At 39.5% G+C, this 20,766-nt stretch overlaps 1 protein-coding gene across 1 annotated transcript in view; it reads right to left on the bottom strand.

Moving 5' to 3' along the window:
* Window positions 1-20,766, bottom strand: part of LOC123017648 (collagen alpha-6(VI) chain-like) — a 54,817-nt gene that overhangs the window by 6,262 nt on the left and 27,789 nt on the right. The window contains exons 19-30 of the mRNA XM_044419135.1: window positions 19,444-19,479; window positions 17,894-17,956; window positions 16,826-16,888; window positions 14,560-14,622; window positions 13,405-13,467; window positions 13,059-13,109; window positions 11,556-11,591; window positions 7,896-7,958; window positions 6,556-6,591; window positions 6,427-6,463; window positions 2,207-2,218; window positions 640-1,133 (exon numbers count right to left, since the gene is read on the bottom strand). Coding sequence (XP_044275070.1) covers window positions 640-1,133; window positions 2,207-2,218; window positions 6,427-6,463; window positions 6,556-6,591; window positions 7,896-7,958; window positions 11,556-11,591; window positions 13,059-13,109; window positions 13,405-13,467; window positions 14,560-14,622; window positions 16,826-16,888; window positions 17,894-17,956; window positions 19,444-19,479 — 1,017 coding nt within the window. The remainder of the gene's footprint in view (window positions 1-639; window positions 1,134-2,206; window positions 2,219-6,426; window positions 6,464-6,555; window positions 6,592-7,895; window positions 7,959-11,555; window positions 11,592-13,058; window positions 13,110-13,404; window positions 13,468-14,559; window positions 14,623-16,825; window positions 16,889-17,893; window positions 17,957-19,443; window positions 19,480-20,766) is intronic.

The raw sequence follows: 20,766 nt of genomic DNA, 5'->3' as shown, positions 1-20,766 counted from the left end.
GAAGGAGAGAGGAAAGATTCACACACATAGATCAACTCGACTCTTTCAGGCTGAATATGTCTGCCTGATCTGTAACAATCCTCTGAAATACAAGTCATTACTAGGGTTGGACAAACAGGGCAATTCCATTCCTGCATATGCAATTCATCCTTTTCTGATGAATGCAAGGATGCAATTCATCCTTTTCTGACTTTAGTTTTAGAAAGCGCATTTTTAAAATCACACATTTAAAAACACATTTTATAAGTATTTATACATATAAGGTGCTTGAAGGGCAGGCTTTCTTCCTCCTCCTCATAATGTAAAGTTGCTCAGAGTGACTATAAAGTGTGGTCCCAGCTGAATGGGTAAAATTCTTGTGAAAATGTCCAGGAAGTGGCAGTACAACATAACATGCTGTTGCTTCCTGATATGGGAACAAACAGTGGGTGATCCACTGCTTAACCTGATGGGGTCACCCATCTTTATTTCTTCAAGACTACCAGTGACATTGTACATGCTTTAAAAGAGTATATTTTACTCTCTTATTTGTAAAATGATTTCGTTGCAGTTTGGATAATTATGCCAGGCTTAATGCAATTTCAAGCCTTTGAGAGAATTTTCCTGAGTACAAAGAGGGGAAAAAACCCAGTTTCTCACCAGAAAACCATGGTTGACCTCAGAGATATCATGAAAAGCAATGATTGCAGGAACAATGTCAAATGCGCTGAACTCCAGGAATGCCGTGTCAATAACTCTTACATTGTCAGATGGGGCACTGCTGAAAAACACAGCAACCTTTCTCACATTAGCACCTTGGACAGTTCTCTTGAAGACGTTCCTGCCAACAAACCTCATAGACCCACCAAGGTCTCCTTTGCTTGCTGATCTCTGATAGGAAAGAGCATTGAGCTCCTGGATCAACCGTTTTTTGCTCTGGAAATCTGAGAAGCGGATCAGATAGTGCGTATCAGAGCTGTAGGACACCACAGCCACTCTGGCTCCCACTGGGCAATTGCTCTCTCTGATTTTAGTATTGTTCACAATGGCTATGACGATCTCTTTCATTCGTTCAAATGCCTGGGGTGTGGTAGCTTGGGATACATCCAAGGCAAATACAAGTTCTGTAGGATACATTGGACATTCTGGTGCTCCTACAACAAAAAAGCAGTTTACTTATCAAACAAGCAACAATGGCAAATAATGTCCATTTCAATCCACATCTAACCATATTTTTGTTACTATGAACTGAATATAGTATTATATGATAGCTTGCTTGCTTGCTTGCTTGCTTGCTTTAAAAAGACTGGGATCATTTTTCTATAATTCTTTCAAACTGGTGTACAAAACCCAAATATGAAAAAGTAAGAACACATTTAAAAATAAAATTATTTAATTTGACCAAAGATGAACACTGTAAATTCATCACTAAACAATTACAGATGCAACCCAGGCATGTTTAAACAGGAAAAAACCCATTATAATCCCTAGCTTTCCACAGGGAGTCATAGTGGGGTTTTTTTTTCCAGGTTAAATATGCATAGTAGCGTGCCGTAAATAATCATACTTAAAGCAGCTGAGCATTAAACTTCTGGGAAAACATATCTTAGCCAAATTTGTCTTTTCCTTGTTTGGATGCAAAAGAGGCAAGAAATGGAGTGGTCAAGCCAAACAGAAAGCACTTTCAAGTCCAATGTGCTCTGAGTATCTAAATATGATCTCATCATTTAGATTCAGCTACATTTATCATTGCATTGTAAGCATGATACTTTTTGTACAGATTTTTGTGCTGTTTAACATTTAAAATTCACTTGTAAACCTTTTTCCAATTGGCTGTTAGGTTGTCTTAAGGTGATGGCAATGTCTGAAAGTGCCATTCCAGTGACAGTTTCATGGGGAAGATGTATGAAACTGTTCCGCAATGCAAGCTCTTTGTGTGATGTTGCAACTTTAGTGTGTCTTCATGCTGCAGGAGCTGGTACCAGGCATGTTAGCACTATGGACACAAACCATACAGACTTGTCCCCTTCCCATCCACATGGTTCCTTTCTGGTGCGGCTTCTATGGGAAATCAATGGGTTGGTAGTCTAGCATAATAGCTCTACTCTAAGTAGGACTAACATAGAATACATCCCAGTATCAGGAAGCCTGACCATTTATGACCACCTTGTCAGATGTGTGAGCATCTTTGGATAGCCAAATAATGTAATGTTCAGTAAATACTCACCTGTGTAACAAGCTAAACAAAAGAAAGAAAAGTTGGCATTATTATTTATTTTGCATTTATATGCCACCCCTACTCTTAATGGAGTCTCCTTTACACTGCAAATGTTCATAGACCTCTTTTACGTATATCACCAAGATGATATCTTTGCCTATTTACTTTACAGCAGTATCACTGGGGAACGAAGTTTGAATGCACAGGGAATTCATAGTGATGGAGAGCAAATGGCATGACCCAACTGGAACTGAGTGGCAAGACTGAAATGTATATTACTTTTCACAAGCTGCTTCTTCTCCATGCTATCTCCAACCAGCATGACAGTTGGTCATTCTGGTTTAGGATCATGGGAATTGTAGTCCAACAGGGCTGAACTGTCTGATATCTTCATTTTCTGATGCAGACATTTCTACTTCCCATGAAAAGCAAACAAGAAGAATTTGGAAATAATGTAACAGGGCAAGCTGGGATCACACAATTCACCAGTGACATGGAATCAGCTTTAATCAGTCCCCTTTTTGAAGGTCTTCGTGAAAGTGCTGACAACCCATCTGTTTTTGCTGGCCTTGCCTTACATTCTTTGGTTGCTGGTTCTAGTTAACCACTGTATTTATTGTATATACCTGTCTTTTTTCCAATAACCTATGTTTTCATTAAACTTATGCATATGTAACAATTTGATCTTATTGTAATGTTTTGTTGGCTTTTTCTTGCTCACTTCCCCTAGAGGAATTTACCCACAAAAATAATTTTGAACTGAAAAAAATAATAATAATGCTAAATATGGGGTAGACATCTTGTTTCTCAGCAAGTTATGTTCATTTGCCTTACATGGGCTGTAGCTGCATTGAGTTTGTTTTCATGCCCACTCCTCTAACTTGGCTTGCAGTCTGAGTCACTTAGATCTAAGTTTCATTGAGTGCTTCACAAAGCACACTAATGACTGGATCTGATGCATTCTTTTTTTTTCTCGTGGGAGCAATTTCTATAGTCCAGTTCAGATGGCGCATGTTACATGGAAATTAACAAAGTGTTTTCAGGAGCCATCTATGGACAAAAGCCTGCTTGCACCCTGCTCAGAGGCCACTCCACCGCTCTGGAAATCCAGAGGCTGCTCTCTGGATTTCCCACTCCAAAACTATTGGTGTGCATTCAGGATAACAAAAACAAACAAACAAAGGAGTAAGTCCTCGACCTTAACATCTGGAGGTACTTTGATTCAATTTACACAACCCAACAACCTGAGTGCTAGGAAAATGCTTTCTACTTTGCTTCTTTGAAGATTTCAGTTGATCCAGGCAGCTAATTTCTCCTCAACATATTGCTGAAAACATGGCAAGCTTTTTGTACTCAAGCAGTCTTTTGGTCCATATACGGACACTTTTAAGTATCACTCCAATGCAAATCACTCCAATGCAAATTTATGTGAGCTGAAATCCTAGATGCATGTAACAGGGTGTAAGTCCTATTAAACTCAATGGGACTTAGATGAAAGTGAAGAGGAATTCAAGAGCCTCTTGATGCAGTTGAAGGAGGAGAGTGCAAAAGTTGGCTTGAAACTCAACCTTAAGAAAACTAAGATCATGGCATCCAGTTCTATCACTTCCTGGCAAATAGATGGGGAAGAAATGGAGGTAGTGACAGATTTTATTTTCCTGGGCTCCAAGATCACCACAGATGGGGACTGCAGCCAAGAAATTAAAAGACGCTTGCTCCTTGGGAGGAAAGCTATGGCAAATCTAGACAGTATACTAAAAAGCAGAGACATCACCCTGCCAACAAAAGTGTGTTTAGTCAAGGCTATGGTTTTCCCAGTTGCAATGTATGGCTGTGAAAGTTGGACCATAAGGAAGGCTGAGTGCCAAAGAATTGAGGCCTTTGAATTGTGGTGCTGGAAGAGACTCCTGCGAGTCCCTTGGACTGCAAGGTGATCAAATTGGTCAGTCCTAGAGGAGATCAACCCTGACTGCTCTTTAGAAGGCCAGATACTGAAAATGAAACTCAAATACTTTGGCCACCTAATGAGAAGGAAGGACTTCCTGGAGAAGAGCCTAATGCTGGGAACAATAGATGGCAAAAGAAGAAGGGGATGGCAGAGAATGAGGTGACTAAATGGAGTCACTGAAGCAGTTGGTGTGAGCTTAGGTGGACTCTGGGGGATGGTGGAGTACAGGAAGTCCTGGAGGAATGTTGTCCATGGGGATGCAATGGGTCGATGGGTCGGATGTGACTTCTCAACTAACAACAACAGATGCATACAGAACCACACTTTTACTTAATTAGCAGCAGTTACTGTCTATTCTACAGGGGGCTGGGAAATTGCAAGAAGACTATGTGTTCTGTGCCTCCCCTCACCCCACCCCCAACTGCTTTGAAGCAAATCAGAACAAAAGGCTTTTAATTAACGTCTTTATTATGTTAAAGTTGGTCAGCCAGACTGCCTTTGGAAGACAAAAGAGTATAGCCAAAGTCAATAACAATAGGCACACGAAAAGTTAGCATGTTGGCCTCTGAAGGATATCAGAATTATTCCATACCGAATACCTCTCTTCCCTTCTAGACTGAAAAAGAGCTGCCCCTACCTGCGGGGGGCGGGGGTGTTCTTGCTGCTTCTGGGGCAATTGCTGACAACATCTGATGCTCCTCAGTGGTCTGTCCTTTTAACCTGATGCCCTACAATTGGACTGATGATATTTACGCCACCCTCAGGCATATCAGAGTGCTCCCTGGGTTTTCTTATCTCTGAATCATTTGGCCTTGGAACTTCAGCCAAGCATTCCAATCCCACCTCTTCTAGCTCTGATTCTAAATCTGATACAATGACCTTTGAAGGCTGGGAAAAGCTAAAAGAACCTCACCTCTGTGTAGATGATTTTCTGTAGGCATGGTGCGTGTGAGTGTTTGTGCTTGCATGTGATTACCATGGAATTGGCTAGGTCATCTCTATTCCTGATCTCCAGGAATTAATCAGAACATGTGTACTGTCTGTGCTGTATAAAAGTACGAGTTATTACAAAACACAAAACAGCCATGTAGTAGAACCTCAGGCCTACAGGCCAAATCAGGTTTCCCAGACAGCCAATTCTCCTTTCCCCTAACTGCCATTCATTTGGTGGCTTCCTCATGTTATTACTATTATTGTTTTTTCTCCCCTTTTAAGAAGGTTGCAACGCCTGTCCTAAGTTGTAGATAGTGGTGGTGAGACTTTTAAGCTAAGAAAAGGCAGGGATTTTTCCTTTCTGGGGCCCAGCTTCATTTGCCCTTGAGCACAGCTGGTTTTGTTCTCAGCCCCACTCACCAAAATTGAAGTTGTCCTTCGAGCTGAATGTGATTTAATACCCCTGATCTGTGATAGCAAAAGCAGCCAAGATGTCTAAGAGAATCAACAGGGCCACACTCTTTCTGCCTCTCTATGCTGGTAGAAGTCTTCAGACAGAATGACCAGACAGTTCCGAACTGCAGCCAGGCAGGAGTCAATTGCTTGACCATTGTGTGGAGAACCAGATAGTCATGGGTCAAGTATCATCCAATAACAGTGGAGTAGAAGAGGATCTGGCTGCTTCTAGTATTGACTGTTGTGGTGCCAAATACTGAGCAGATAACAAGCAATTTTATCTGCAAAACAATAATCCTGTATAAAACTGTAATAATAAACCAATAAGATCCTGATCTTCCAAAGAATGGAATTAGGATTAAACCTTTTACGTCCAATGTTTGTACAGATGGTATGGTGACTGAGAAGGAAGATTTTGTTGTTTTGTTTTTTTACTGTGCACACTATCATGGAGTAGGCCTTCAAATAAGCCCTAAACATATTAAATTTGACTCATCATGAGTTTTCCACTATCTTTGCTCAACTATCAGCTTTGTTGTCTCACCACCTTTAAGCCCTCATTATACTATAGACAGGGCTACATTCTGGCAGATGGAAGAGCTCTCAAATCAACATTTTAAGAACTCCCTGTTCTAAGAGCCAAACACAGTTTTGACAGGACAGCTGGCTAGCTCAGCTAAAGAATCCCTCAAAACTCTCTGAAAACCCTTCAGCTCCATAAGCCTATGAGGTTCGCACCATTTAATAGGTCCACCAACCCTGCAGAGGTTAGTAGTTAACAAAAGCCCAATCAAAACAGTGGTCTGCCTATGACCAATAGGAAAGGGTTCCCCCTTCATGCATAAGTGAATGCGTAAGCAGAAGACTATTATTGCTAAGAGCCAATACTTACAGCTGTGTGCCTGAATATAAGCAATGAGCTCACATGACTGTGAAACAAACAAAATCAAACCATGAGTGAAGGGGTAAATGTTTCATGAGATCTTTGTGAATATATAAGGGATTTCTTATATATACATACTGAAAAGGAAGGCACACCCTTTGCTCCTTTAATACCCTGAAAGATAGAAATCACAGATTGTTTGGATTAATTACCAAGAAGGTGATTTGACACACCCAATAATGGAGTTGAAAGGGAAAGTATAAGGTGAAAAAACAATTGCAGCAAAATATGGTGAAACCAATACCTAACAGAGATGCCCTGACATTTGAAACTTGGCTTAGGGGACTCCTGAATCTTTCATGGTTGCTAGGTCAAAAAGTATTCAATACAGGTGCAAGACAATTACTAGTGTAATGAAATTCCCAGTTATCACAGCACAACTTGCTCATATGGTATGAATCATAAGCACAGACCACGGTATAATAAGTATCTTAATGGTAGTTATTATGCTCAAATACACCCATGTGTACATGAATAGGATAAATGCAGGGCTAACACATAGCTAACACTTTAGCACTAGTTCAAATCTTTTTAAATTTATTTTCAGAAACTACAGTAAAAAGAAGAAAATAGATAGGAAAGGGGGTCCCATGGGTCATTCCAGAAATTCAGCATGCAATATCTTCATCTGAACAGAGTTATAAGAAACAAAAGTCTCTATCCAGCCACCATCCCATCCAAACCATCCAATTCTCAATCAGAAATTTATCCAGTCTATTAAGTAAGTTATAAATTATCACATTCTTTGGTTTAGAATGGTAATCACAGGCATTTGTAAAACTTATATTTACTTTAGCAATTATTTAAATTGCTCATAATAAGATTTCCATCTTTGAGTAAATTCTATAACTGCTTGTTTGTTGATATAATTAGTTAACTTCATCATTGTTGCATACTCAGCAAAGCTTGTTTTTCCATCTTGGCACTTGTCTATTTGCATGCTTAACTTCATGTGAATTCAATCTGCGTTTTCATCTGCAACAAATACTCACGGTGTAGTGAAGGAACCAGCTACCATTCCTTAATCTAGTCTAGCCTTCCATTAAAGAGGTCACATTACAACTTCAGTTAGGAGCATAACAAGATGTCTCCAAAGAATCATAATAAAGTGCATGTATAAGTATTTGTGTTAAGCTACCACTCTCAATTTAAAATTGTCATATACAACCTATTGGCAAGATAGTGATTTTTAGTTAAAAAGTAATTATAAAGCAAACAAAACTGATTCTAAGAGGCAGTCCAAGTATTCCAGCACCATCTAATACATATGAAAAGCATTTGTGCATTAGTTCAATTAACACAGAAAAGGGGAAATTGTGAAATTTATAGTTCTTATTATATGCACTCATTTTCGCAATGACTGTATTTTCCATGCAATTAAGGCTGTACAAAGCAGATGTGACAGATTCATAACATACCCGATGTCCTGGAGGACCATAGTCCCCTTGTATTCCCTTCTGTCCAGTAGCTCCTCCAGCACCCTAAAAACAAATGCATGGGGGACTCCATTATAAATACTTTCAGATACATACATACATACATACTTTTAGTATGTTCGTACTGCATGGACATTTGAAAAGTATTCTTCTCTTTTTGGAACTTGGTGGTAAAGGAAAGCCTATAGCAATAGGAAAGTTTTGGGGGGGGTGATTTCTTCTTCTGATCCCCCCCTTCTTCTCCATCATCCTGGCTAGCTATGTTATAGAAAGCAGGAGCACGTGGGATTTGTAGTTCTTCCCAAACTGCTGTTCTGCCCAGAAGGTTTTAGCTATGAAGACTACAAGTCTCACTGGGCATCACACCACATCATTCTGTTAGCCAGAATAATGGAGGAGATAAATAGACAGAGCCTCTTTCTGTCAGGGGAAAATGTTTTAACCCATACTGATATTTCAGCATAGAGTACTAAGGGGTATTCTTGGCTGAAACTGAGTGCAGTGATTTGTTCTGAATAAAAATATCTTTTAATCTGTTCCAAATTCAGCTTTGGAGCCAACCTTCTGGCTCCTAAAAATCTTACAGAAAATCTGGCCTGTTGAATCATCTGTGCCACTTACAATCAACTGTCAGAAGATGACTGCTAATTGAATCTGGCATAGTTATCAGTTTCACCCTATAGTTGAAAAACATCATTATTCACCATAACTGGGAAAGTTTTCTTATTTCCTAAGAAAAACCAAGAACTAGAACACTACAACTGTTCTCAGAATTTGGCATTTGATATGCTAAACTGATCCCAGACTTTCTCAAAATATTAAAGTGTACACAGTTGTTTTATTATGTTTATTACACAATTATTTTTATTATTACACTTATTTTTAGTTCTTAATGGTCTCCCAAGAAGGTCTAAGCAGTATACACAGATCTCCCCCAATTTATCCTCACAAGTCTACATTTTAACACTTTCCCCTTGATACCAAATCTACTTTGCTGTTAAAAGGATATAAAAGTTAACTTGCTCTTTGTCCGTGGATCCCTTTTGGCCCACGGTCTCCTGGAATTCCGATGTTGCCTGTATCACCCTAAATTGAATAGATTAAAAGAACCAATAAATTTGATGAGGAAATGACTCCCAGATGCCTCTATTTATTAGCTGAAATGTTATAGCCTGCCATTTGAACCAAAGCAACTGAAGATGGCTATCAATGCCAACATTTTAAAAATATAAGTAAGTAGGCAGGCAGGCAAAACCAAAAGGAACAACATCTTGAAAAGCTGCCCCAGTATTATCAAATGAAATCTGGAATAAAATAATCTTGACTGTCTGCTGGAAAATCTGGAAAGCAGGGACAGAATGCAATTAACTCATAATGACTTCTGAAGCCATTCCGAAAAAGATCCAGCCTTGGACTATTCCCTGCCAGATGGATTTGCACAGGTTCATATGGGAGAACAGAGCCCTTCAAAAACAGAGCCCTTTCAGGATCTTCACAGTCCTGGGTCAGGATACCCTAATTTGTACCCAATGCAGATTTCCAAGGTTGTTCTCATATGTGTCTTGCACACTGTAACCCAAAAGCAATGTATGTTAAGATTCATCAGTCCTGAGAACTCTTAAAATATCTCTTGTAGACTGAGTTCTTTGTGATGGTTCTGGGGAAATCCTGTGATGAATTAGACAGGGGGTGTGAAAACCGAGCTAGAAGCCAGTCCAAAGACTGAATCATAGGCTCCCAAATGTTAAAGCCCTTCAGGGATGTGAAGGCTTCAAACTTGTTCCGAATAAAGCTTAGGAGAGCCCAAACCAGGATTCCTTTCCTTCATGTCCACTATGGAACCACAGTGCTGTTTCCCTCCATTCTACTTGTACTTGTAGCTACTTGTAGCAAGCCTTCCTTCCTGAAAAATGACAGAAAACGGGCCATCCTGCAAGGCAATGCAAGTCCTAGCAGCGTCCCTCACAGTGCAAGGACCTTGCTTTCTGCCACTCCGCTTGGCAAGCCACAGCAGACAAGGAAGGTGTGTGGGCATGAACATAATCTTGCCCTGCTCAAAAGCGGCCCCCGTTTCCCAGCCCAATATAACTCAAAGAAATCAAACAGGGATGTTGAACAATACGCTGTAAGCAGGCCCACGCCATTTCTTGCAACATAATAAACCCGAAGGCAGAAATAACGGCAATAAATGGATGGAACAGAAGGATATTACTGGTAGAATGAGAGCTTCCCTTTCAAAACAAAGAGCCAACAGAGGGGCTTTATTTGAATCAAGGCCACAAGACGGAAGTCAGTGGGTAAAAGTTCCTTTTGTTCAAGAGTTCCAATCCAGATCAGTATGTTTTCTGCATACTTTTCAAAAAGCCACCCATGCAATTGCTGATTGTACATATGGTAGCACTCTTAGTTTGGCCCTACAAGAAGGGGACTTTTTCCTCAAAAGTGCTCCGGAGATGCTTCTAATTGCTGAGTCATTCTGAATCAGTCTGAGAAAGATTTGCCTTCAGTTAATGACCAGACATTTCAAAGAACAGGAGAGGAATGGGAAGACATGGGTTGGCTGCTACTGTGGGGGATATTTGCTATGTAAACTTCAGTTCCAAGCCAAGTATTTTCCCAATCAAAGTTTTCAAATGTGCAGAGAGCTGGAATAGAAGGAGCGAAAACTAATCTTGTTGCAAATTTATGTACTGTAATGAAAGCATTGCAAAACATTTTCCCGTCCATTTTATTATTATTTTCCATAAATGTGCAAATAATAAATAAAAAGTTCCCTTTGAACACAAATGTGGGGCTAGTTTTGAATAACTGCCTTTAAAGTTGGCTGAGCCTGGATGGACAGAACAGGAAGATGGTGGTGCTCTGATACTCCATTTCATTTCCATCTATCTGATTTAAGCAAATCTATTTCTGTATTTAAACATAGCACAAGTATGGTATGTGTCTATTGCTAATTATTGTTTTCAACTGAAGAAATGTTTTCACTGAAAATATTTTGATTATTTGTTTTAAAACTTAATTTTGTCCAGCTGTTCATTCTTGTTGCTGTTTTCTTCCCCAGGCAAGTGTGAACTGGTAAACATCCGTGTAAATGAGAACCATTATTATACTTTGTTTCATAGAAGAGATAAGGTAGACATCTCAATGCTGGCATAGTTATGGCAAGTAATTAAAGAAGGACTGAGAAACACACAACACACTGGTCAAGAAAATCTGTTCTGTCAAAGATCATGAACTTGCTTGCTTGCTTTCTAGTATTAGAATATGGTAGTGTACCACAAGGACAAATAGTGTGTCATTTCCATTTTGCATTTGTAGGGGAGAACAATCTGCATGAGCAATTGTATTTAAATACTATTTTGAATATATTTGCATTTCTAATGGCGCAACCTGATGCATGTCCCACAGAAACAGGTCCTACACCTTCTAACTCAGAGTTGTAGGAATTTTTTTGTCATAGGAATATGTCTTAAATGTCTTTTCTAGGAAAATACACCTTTCTATTTTTATTTTTTCTATATTCCAAAACACACATTTGGTACAGACTGTTTTTGAGCTGCTTCAGTTGCAATCATTGAAACATACTGAAAACAACACTTAGAGATGCAGCCTCTTTTATTTTATGGTCTGAAATAATATTACCTTGTTTCCCATAGGTCCAGAAAATCCTTTTTGCCCCTGTAATTCACAAATGAGAAAAACTGAGTTTTACTCATGCAGATAAGATATTGTGTTCGAGACAGCATTTTCCATAACAACATAGAGAACATAGTGTGTGCGCGCGCTTTCTCTCTTAATCTGAAGCTTTTTTAGCTTCCTTCTTTGCCTTTACTTCTTGAACAAACTTCCTCAAGTTTTGTAGTTATGTTGGCACATTTGGAAATTTGAGAAAGCGCTGTGGGTACCACCACAAAATGGCTTATTAGTGGATTGCTACTTTTGCAGCTACCTGTTGCATGTATGGATCTCTTTCAGCAAAAAATTGATTTTGTGTCTATCAGAAGCATCACCTTCATACGGGATTATCGAATTTGTCCCACTGCTGGCTAATGCCTCTTTCATACATATGTTTTGACAATGTCCAGTAGTTGCTTGGTTTCTTTCTGAGAGTAAGTTATTCCTTTTTAAAGTTCTTTTTACTGGAACAGTCCTTAATATTCACAGATGTCTTTCAAATTATTTACCAACCTCATGGGAATTAACAAATGGTCAGTGTGAATGGATTCTCTGCACCCCTTTGTCAGCTAAAAGACTATTAGGACATCACTGGAAGGATAAACACTCACCTACTACAGTGCCATAGACTGTGGACCTTGCATTGCTTTCCATATATAAATGGGTAGCACATAGACACCCCCTTTAGATGAATACTTATTTGAACACTTGCTCTGTTCTGTTAGGAGTGCAATTGCTAGAAAGCTGCATTAATTTCCTATGTATTCATTGCTATAAATATATACAAATCATGTACATATCTTTTTTAAGGGAAAAGAAAATCTTTTTCATTTAATTTACATCACCATCCAATGTGGCTGCCCATCAAGGGCATCCTATTGAGGATAGAAGTGAAAGTCACCTCTGTACTTCTGCCCTGCAAAAGACTTAGGTGGCCTTCTAAGCCTATCGCATCTGGCTGCAAGGAGGAGAGGCTGGAATACCACAGGGATGCACAGTATTCCAGGAGAGCCTCCGTTGCCCCACCCCTTCCCTTCCGCCCTCCCTCCCCACCCCCACCACCAGCTCTGAGTCTGTCTTGAGACCTGGAGCTGCAGATAGAGCTGCGGCAGCTGCAGGAGAAGAGGAGGGCAATCCCAATCTGGAGGCTCAGGTCCAACTTTGGAGCATGCTTCCTAAGTCAGAGCTCTGAGTGTTCCTGTGGCCAGCCAGCAATGACTGGTCATGGGATTGTGCTTTTATAAACTTATTGACATGTGAGAGTCTTCCTTGTATGCAAGAAATGGCTAGCTTTGAGCAGCCCCATTTGCTATAAGATTTGGTATTAGAATGTAACACTTGAGCAGGCTATGATGTGTCCATACCTCTAAAATAAGTCATATCTATTTTCATACATTCTAACTGGGAATCATTTGAAAGACTGTGGGGAAAGTGTTTAGATTTGAATGAAAGAATTATTTTTATACCTACCTTTCGTCCTCCATTTCCTGGTGCACCATAACCAATAGCACCATCATCTCCCTAAAAGACAATTATAGGAGGCTTTATTTTCATTTTCATTTATTCTTTCTGTACACAATGCTCCATCTTGGTGCTTCAATTTTGTGTTAGCAACTACTCATGAACCAAACTTTCACAAACAGAGCACCACAATAGATGTTCTTTCTTCTAAATATCTCAAAGGCATTTTTGAAAAATTAGAACCATATGTGGAACAGTTCAGCTATTTCTCCCTAGATAAATTCCCCTACACTGCAAGAATATTAACAAGGTTTAGGGTTAAGACTGACATGCATACAAGAGGACAAATACAAACCCTCATTCCCCGGTGTCCAGGTGGTCCTCTCTTCCCTTTTATCCCAGGGTCTCCAGGCTCTCCCTTTTCAATGAATATAAAAATTATACTGAAGTTGAGATTAATTCAAGTGCTGTGTGACATGCAACATATTACAATTGAGATCAAAACTGTAGCAATAAGATGAAAATCTGAAACAACACATAGCAGCTTCACACAAATGAAATAAGAATTCAGATCTGTGAGGAAAAAAATACATTCTGGTTGTGAAATGAGGAGTTATCTTCTTTTTCCCTGTACTTGTGAATGGACAAGTGACCATTCACACATTCTGGCAAAAGTTAGTGTGGTTGTCATCTGATAAATATATCTGGAAATAGCCTCTGATCAATTTCAGAGCATGTTTACATTATGGATATATGAGATTTAGAAAACAGCTGAGGACTGGTGGGAGGCTTAAATTAGCAGCTGATTTTGAAGTTGGGAGATTATGGATGGACAGAACAAAAATGTACTGTACTCAGCATGCCATTTTTTGTGTCTGTGTTATGTAAGCAAACCAATTTTTGCATTTAACAATTTTGGTTGTGTGGGGAAGGCGGGGAGGGCAGGGAGGGGGGCAGGATGACTGAACCAATCTACCTCTACTCCATGTCAGAGTTCATTCATAAGTCTGTTTCCATCATTAATCTCTTGTCTGTATGAGCAATTGCACTTAAACACAATTCAGGATTCATGTCTTCACAAAACCAGCATCTCTAAACATCTTCTCTAACAAAGTATGCATTTTTTCAATGTATATTATTCCAAAATAAACACTTGGTGCATACTAGTTTTGAGCTGAGGCCTTTGTTCTAATTTACACATTAGCCCTGTGGGCACAATCAGTTTGCTTTGAAATTCAAATCAAACCAAACCCTTAAGTATTCCTAGTTGCTTATGGGCAAGTGGGCACATTTAAGAAATTGTCTGTCCCCAGCAGCACTCATTAAGAGATTTTATTGTGATTATTTGTGAAACCAAATACAGAAACTAAAGAGCAATTGCAGGCAGTTTGAAGCATGGGGAACCCCACAATACCCTTCCTCTGGCTGGTCAAATGCCAATCATGTCACCTTTTACCTAACACAAACACTGAAGGCAAAGCAAAATGCCCTAGTAGGCTGTGAGTCATACTTTATTCCCTTTGGATCCCCATTTCCCAGGAATGCCTGCTGGACCTGCAACTCCCAGAGAACCCTGTAATAAAACAAGGAAATTAACACAGTGTGTGTTGCACATCTGGAATATTATTAGATCAAAAACATTTTCATTATATAATTCTGTTGTAATAGGCTGCTGACATCTGTGTTTAAGACATAAAACAAGCAAATGAAGCATCTTTCAAAATCCCATGTTGAGAAAAGTTCCCACTGTTGCATTTCTCTTTCAGAAAGGGACTGGAAGTGGCAGAGAAAACTCAGCCTTTCAAAGACGATCCTAAAGTAGCAATAGTGATATTCCATCACCTGGAGAAGCATACCCTGCGACAGTGAATCTGTCAACTGAAAAGTATAGCAAAAGGTTGGACAAGGATGTTGAAATGGCAATGGGCCTGCCTGCAACATGCTTCCTTGCAGAATCAGTTCTTTTGAGCCTCATGGGATCCTGCTGTGAAGGGATCCTGATCTTGAAGGGCTTTGCAGGAGTGTGAGTAGGATGAAGTGACTGCTCCAGAAAGCTCCTGAAGATGGGGGCAGGACCTGGGACCTGAATGCTGCAGCAAACCTCCAACATGTAGCCAAAAAAGAGGGCAAAGTAGAAGCAATGCATCACTCCACCCCTAGAAAGGGACACCCTAGGATAGAGATTTGCATACAAGATACATATGCTAATTTACAAGTATAGATACCAATTTAGAAATAATTAGTATAATTTAAATAGAAATTCATCTCATTGTACCCGGGAAGAAGAGAACCTGGTGTGTATCAAAAGCAGAGGGGCCACTATTCTTCATTTTTATGGTTCCTTAATATTAAGCTGGACTTGGATGTGAGAAGCCTTCAAACAGGAGCATCCTATTCTTTATAAACACACATGGCCATGCAAGCAGCAAGAATTGTGGACGTGCTGGCCCTTCTAGGAAACAGCAACACAAAATTCACTCTGCTTTAAGCAGCAAAATGTCATGGGAGAAAAGGAACAAAGTAATCCCCATACTGTTATGGCATGTGGTTCTTTGGGTCTTTATGTATGAACTTGCTTTCCAGAACCTGAGTCTTACTATTTGCCTCTTACACCCCTTCCAAGAGAGCCCTGAGCTCACATCCATGCTGCACAGAAAGATTAACAGCTGCCATGATAGTCCTGCTAGCTTTGTTCAGGTGCTGACAGTCCTACAGGACTGATCCGGACTGTTGCTCAGGGTGCATCACGACTTAGGAATCTCCACTCTCTACGATTGATGGGGCTTTCTCCCTAATGGAATAGTACTGAAGCCTTGGCTGTAATCCTGTGTACATTTAGGTGAATCATAGAATCATGCAGCTTGGAGAGCCCTGGAAAGACATCAGGTCCAACCCCCTGCTCAGTGCACGGCTCAAGTCTCCCATCCAGATTCTAACCAGGCTTGATCCTGCTTAGCTTCCAAGATCAGGCAGGATCAGGCACTTCAGGCTCCTCTTACTCTTCGGTTTTTTCTTCCCATTTAAATTCATAGGATTTACTTCCAATTAAGTAGGCACAGAATTGCTGTTTAATGACACAATCAAAATGACCCAGGAGACAGCATGAGTGGAATTTATAATAGGACGAACTATCCACACTGACTGGAAATGTAATCTTAAAAAATAAAATAAGACTGAAATTCAGATAATATTGTATATCAGGGCTATATAAATTGTGCTGGCTCTTGCAAAGTTTGGAGCTTCTATTATAGTTGACAATGGTACTGCTCTTTCATTTGAAAGCCAACATTATAATAAATACAATGATTGCTGGGGCACATTGGTGAATAATTAGTAACTAGCATTGCCTAAAAATAGTAGGTTTGGAATTTCTCTTGTAATTGTAATTACAGATTGTACAAGACTTTCCACATGGTATTTTGTAAATGAATTTGAGGTGAGTTTCTCCACTAGCTGCTCACAGTTTCTGAAAATTCACAATATAAAGACTCTAGGAAAGGTTTTATCATGCTATAAAAGGCAGAAGTTTTACTGTTTCCCTCTGTTCCATGATATTGCACAATGATTGTCATATTGGTTTTTAGTTGTAAGGTAATTTACATGCAATTTGTAGTCCAACAGATGTTGGATTGCAGTTTCTATCAGCCCTATCCAGGTTAGCCAGTGCTGAAAGATGGGAGGAACTACAGTCCAAAACATCTGGAGACCATAATTTTCTCATCTACAAAGCAGAACAAATGGAGAAAAAGGAGACATTTCTGTTATATTTTACGTACAGGAAAGCCCCCACTTCCTTGATATCCTCTTATTCCTTTCACTCCACGAATTCCTCTTTCACCCTAGAAGCATATTTCAGAAAATAGAAAATTGAGGTCAAAAAATTGTGCATGCACATGTATTCATTTTGTTTCTTTTTAGTCTTTAAAGCTACCTATAGAGCAATCCTTTGGCTGCTGGACAGGGTCTAGATAGCCATAGGATCTTTCAGAATCTCAGATCCAGCTGTGGAAATGTGCCCCAACATTAGAACTGGACACCCCTAAGCTAAGTCCTCCCTCTCCCTCACACCTGGTGTGGAAAGAACTGTGCCAGCTGCTTCTCCAAGGTCACAAGCATGACCTCAAAGAGGAAGTTTAGCAGATAGAGAGGGGAGGGGAGGGAACTGGTGCCACCATGCTGCAATGTCTCCTTGTGGTGCCCCAGCTTGCTTCCATTCTTCTCTAAGTTCCACAGTTAGACAGCTGAAACTAGCTGTTTTGCAGCTCAGGAGGACATTGGGAGCAACCATCACTTCTGTACACCCCTGCCCAGCAGAGAATTCCCATAATCCTTCAAGCTTGGAGGGTTCCAGGCACTTCACTGGATTGTGTCCTTAAGTGCTGAAGGCCCAGGGACTCAGTTTAGCCATCCCTGCTTGAGATGCTAAATAGAACTGGGTTAGCCCTGTAATAGAACACAAACTTCTTTTGAAAATGTGAAAGCAAATGCTTAGGTAAAATGCAGAGCATATCTTTCCAGTTGGAACTTTATTCTGAGAAAAACTGAAAAATAGCATTGCAGGTGTTCTAGTATGCTAAATCACAGCTCCCATTCCTTTGTCTGAAACACTCTCCATAATCCTAACTTGGGCATAATTCAAGATCATGGAGAAACCAAATATTCCATGCAATTTACATAAGATCAATTTATTATGCAAACAAAAACCTTGTGGAAACTGTATGACAATACAAGCAATTTTTTATTCTTTGAGAATGGTAGTTTTCAGCATAGACGTCCTTTCTTCATTTTAGCACTTCCAATCAAAAAGCTCCTTATAAAGAAATCTGAATAGTTTAAATGCTGACCTGTGGACCTTTAAATCCTTGATGTCCTGGAACACCACTGGGACCTGGGGGTCCTCTTTTTCCCTATGGCAACAATAATAGTGCTTAAATTCATCAAGAAATAAGATTGACTGGAGCCAAAGTAGATGATATGAAATAATTTTTTGACCAAATCTTCCCTGTCACCAAAATTGTTAAAGAACTTTTGGGGTCTTCAGTACAGAATAGGAATGTGACCCCGGGTTTAATCTTTCTTGCCATGCTTTCAATGATAATCAACACACAGAGAGATACTCACATAAACACACACACACTCAAGCTAGCCAGTTAGCAAAAACTTACACATGAGCCAGATCCTAGGTTGTTCAACAAACCATGTTTAAAACAAACAATGGCTTAACATTACATCTGAAAGCAGTGTGTGCGTATATTCAACTATTCTTACTCATCGTTGTTTCCATGGAATTTAACTAAGTTTTATCTACATAGCTAAAATGTATGTTTTAGCTACACCTTTATAGGTATAAAACTCACTGCATATGCAGGTAACTAAAACCAGCTATTTATTGCTGGAATAAACAATGGACAGAATGGAAAAAACAGGAAAGAGAAGTCTAAGGGGAAGTAAGCCTATTATGATCAGCTTACTGACATGTTCCTCTATCACATCAAATGTAAAAGCAGGACACCCACACACACGCATGTACACGCACACACACACAGGAGTTGACCCAGTTCTTTTGGTAAGAGTCTCTACCATAAAATTTGACTGTCTGACTACTGTGGTAAATGGAGTCGATATTTGTACCATGTTCCCAAAGACTTTCCTGGCTAGTCATTCCCAATTAAGTCACCATCAGTATGCTTGTTAAGTCAAAATATTTTGCCCAAACATATATCCCTTTATTCCACTCTGTCATCTGAGAAAGTAATTGCAGCAACTATTCTTATAATGTTCCAAGAAATCCAAACCTAGATTAGCTATGCTGGAAGACAAACAAGGGAACATACTATCTGACCAGGTGAAAACAAAGATGGAAGCAATATACAGAAAAACTATACAGAGGAGATCAAAAGATGACAGATTCCTTCAAAGAGGAACCCTAAGAAGAAATGTCTGCAATATTAGAAAGTGAACTGAAAGCTGCTCTGAAAACACTTGGCAGAAATAATAAAACCCAAACAGAATCTTCATGTATGCATCAGAGGACTTGCAGATTTTTGAGTTAATAACTGTATGGCTCTAGCTTTTATAATTATGGACTTTAATATATTTGTTCCTTTGTTTTTCAAATACAAAGAAAAACCAACAAAATTCATCAAATTATCATCTTGTATTTTATGGAATAGAGAACTATGCATTTTTCTTGGTATATATTATATTTTGCAGTTTTCCTAAAACAAACAGAAATCTGTTTTATAAATCAGATGACATTGTGAGCATTTCATAATTTTGCCTTAATTGTATTAACCAGGTGGAATACAGAAAACTGCATTAATTTAGAAGGCAACTGAACAGATTACCGTCATTAGATAGCATTCCTATAAATTAAGAAATCATTTATACATACCGGGGGACCTTGATGGCCTCTATGACCTTTGAATCCCTGAGATAAGACATATAACAAAAATTAGATATTTATACCAGACCTCATGTTAGTAGGGCTTCTTGGAACATACAGTTCACCCCTTTGCATGTTTATTTTCAAAACAGAGGTGTGCATAGGATTACAGTCTCTATAGTTTTCAGGAAAAACCCAGAGTTTTCAGAAAAAGCTTAAGTCTACACATCTGCTCAGAAGTAAGTTCCATTGAATTCGTTAGGGATTTCTTCACGGTAATGTAAGTGGGTATACAAGTCTAGCCATTTATTGCTTTGTTATGTGATCTATTTAAATTAATATACACTGAACAAAAACACCAAAAAGTGTGTATGTGCCTGTCACTTAAATGACAAAATGCACATTCTTGTGATGACATGTATTTCTTTATTATATTTATATCTCACCTTTCTCACTGTGTGGAACTAAAGGTGGCTACATGCAGTTAATATTCCAAGGATAAAATTCAACAGGCCAAACCTGATATCTTCCACAGAGGCCCAAGTTATGCCTGCAAAAAATAGACTTCCCTTGTCCCCCTGCCATGCCCCCAAGTGTTCCCATTTTTCCTGCTAATCCATCAGTTCAGCAGCAGGGAAAGCACTTAAAGAACTGATGAAAGTTCTGCTTTAGGAGATTTCCCAGGTGAGGATGCCACCACCAAAAATGCCCTGTTCCTTGTAGTTATAAGCCATCTGACATCCGCCTTGTAGTTATAAGCCATGGAAGATAGTATCCTGGAGATTTCAGAGGACAGGGAGGTTCATATATGAAAAATTTTCCCTTCAGGACCTTCCCAGGGATTCTGCTATCTTTCTCTCATTCCGCATGGGAAATTGAGCTGAATGATGAAACTAGCTTCAATGCCTTGCGTACCAACTCCTGAAAATAGAATTGTAGCTGAGGACATGCTTGGTAACACCCATAAGCTCTATCCTCCACACCTCACCACTGTTCCACAGTATCTGCTGCCTGAGCCAGTCCCTTCACTTCATGTAATGGATTGTCCAGCCTTGAACAGACTACATGGATGCAGATCATTTTTGGCTGTAACTGTTAACTACAGCAGTCTGAAATGAGTTTTGGAGCAAACTGAGAGCCAACAAGTTCTCAAAACATAACCTAATACATTTTCCATAGTCCTTTTCCCCCTCATACAAACAGTCACGTGAAAGTGGGAATGGAGCCATGTTTGCTGGCGTGCGGTTTCTGTCACACATCCCACACAATCCATACTTTGTAGGCAAGGTCTGAAGCAGGACACGTTGTCTTTGTCTCCACTTCAGATCTCTT

Source organism: Varanus komodoensis, unplaced genomic scaffold (assembly GCF_004798865.1).
Source record: "Varanus komodoensis strain SLA01 unplaced genomic scaffold, ASM479886v1 scaffold10, whole genome shotgun sequence".
Taxonomy (NCBI): domain Eukaryota; kingdom Metazoa; phylum Chordata; class Lepidosauria; order Squamata; family Varanidae; genus Varanus; species Varanus komodoensis.
Note: the sequence above shows the minus strand (reverse complement) of the source record. Positions and strands in the feature narration are given on the sequence as shown.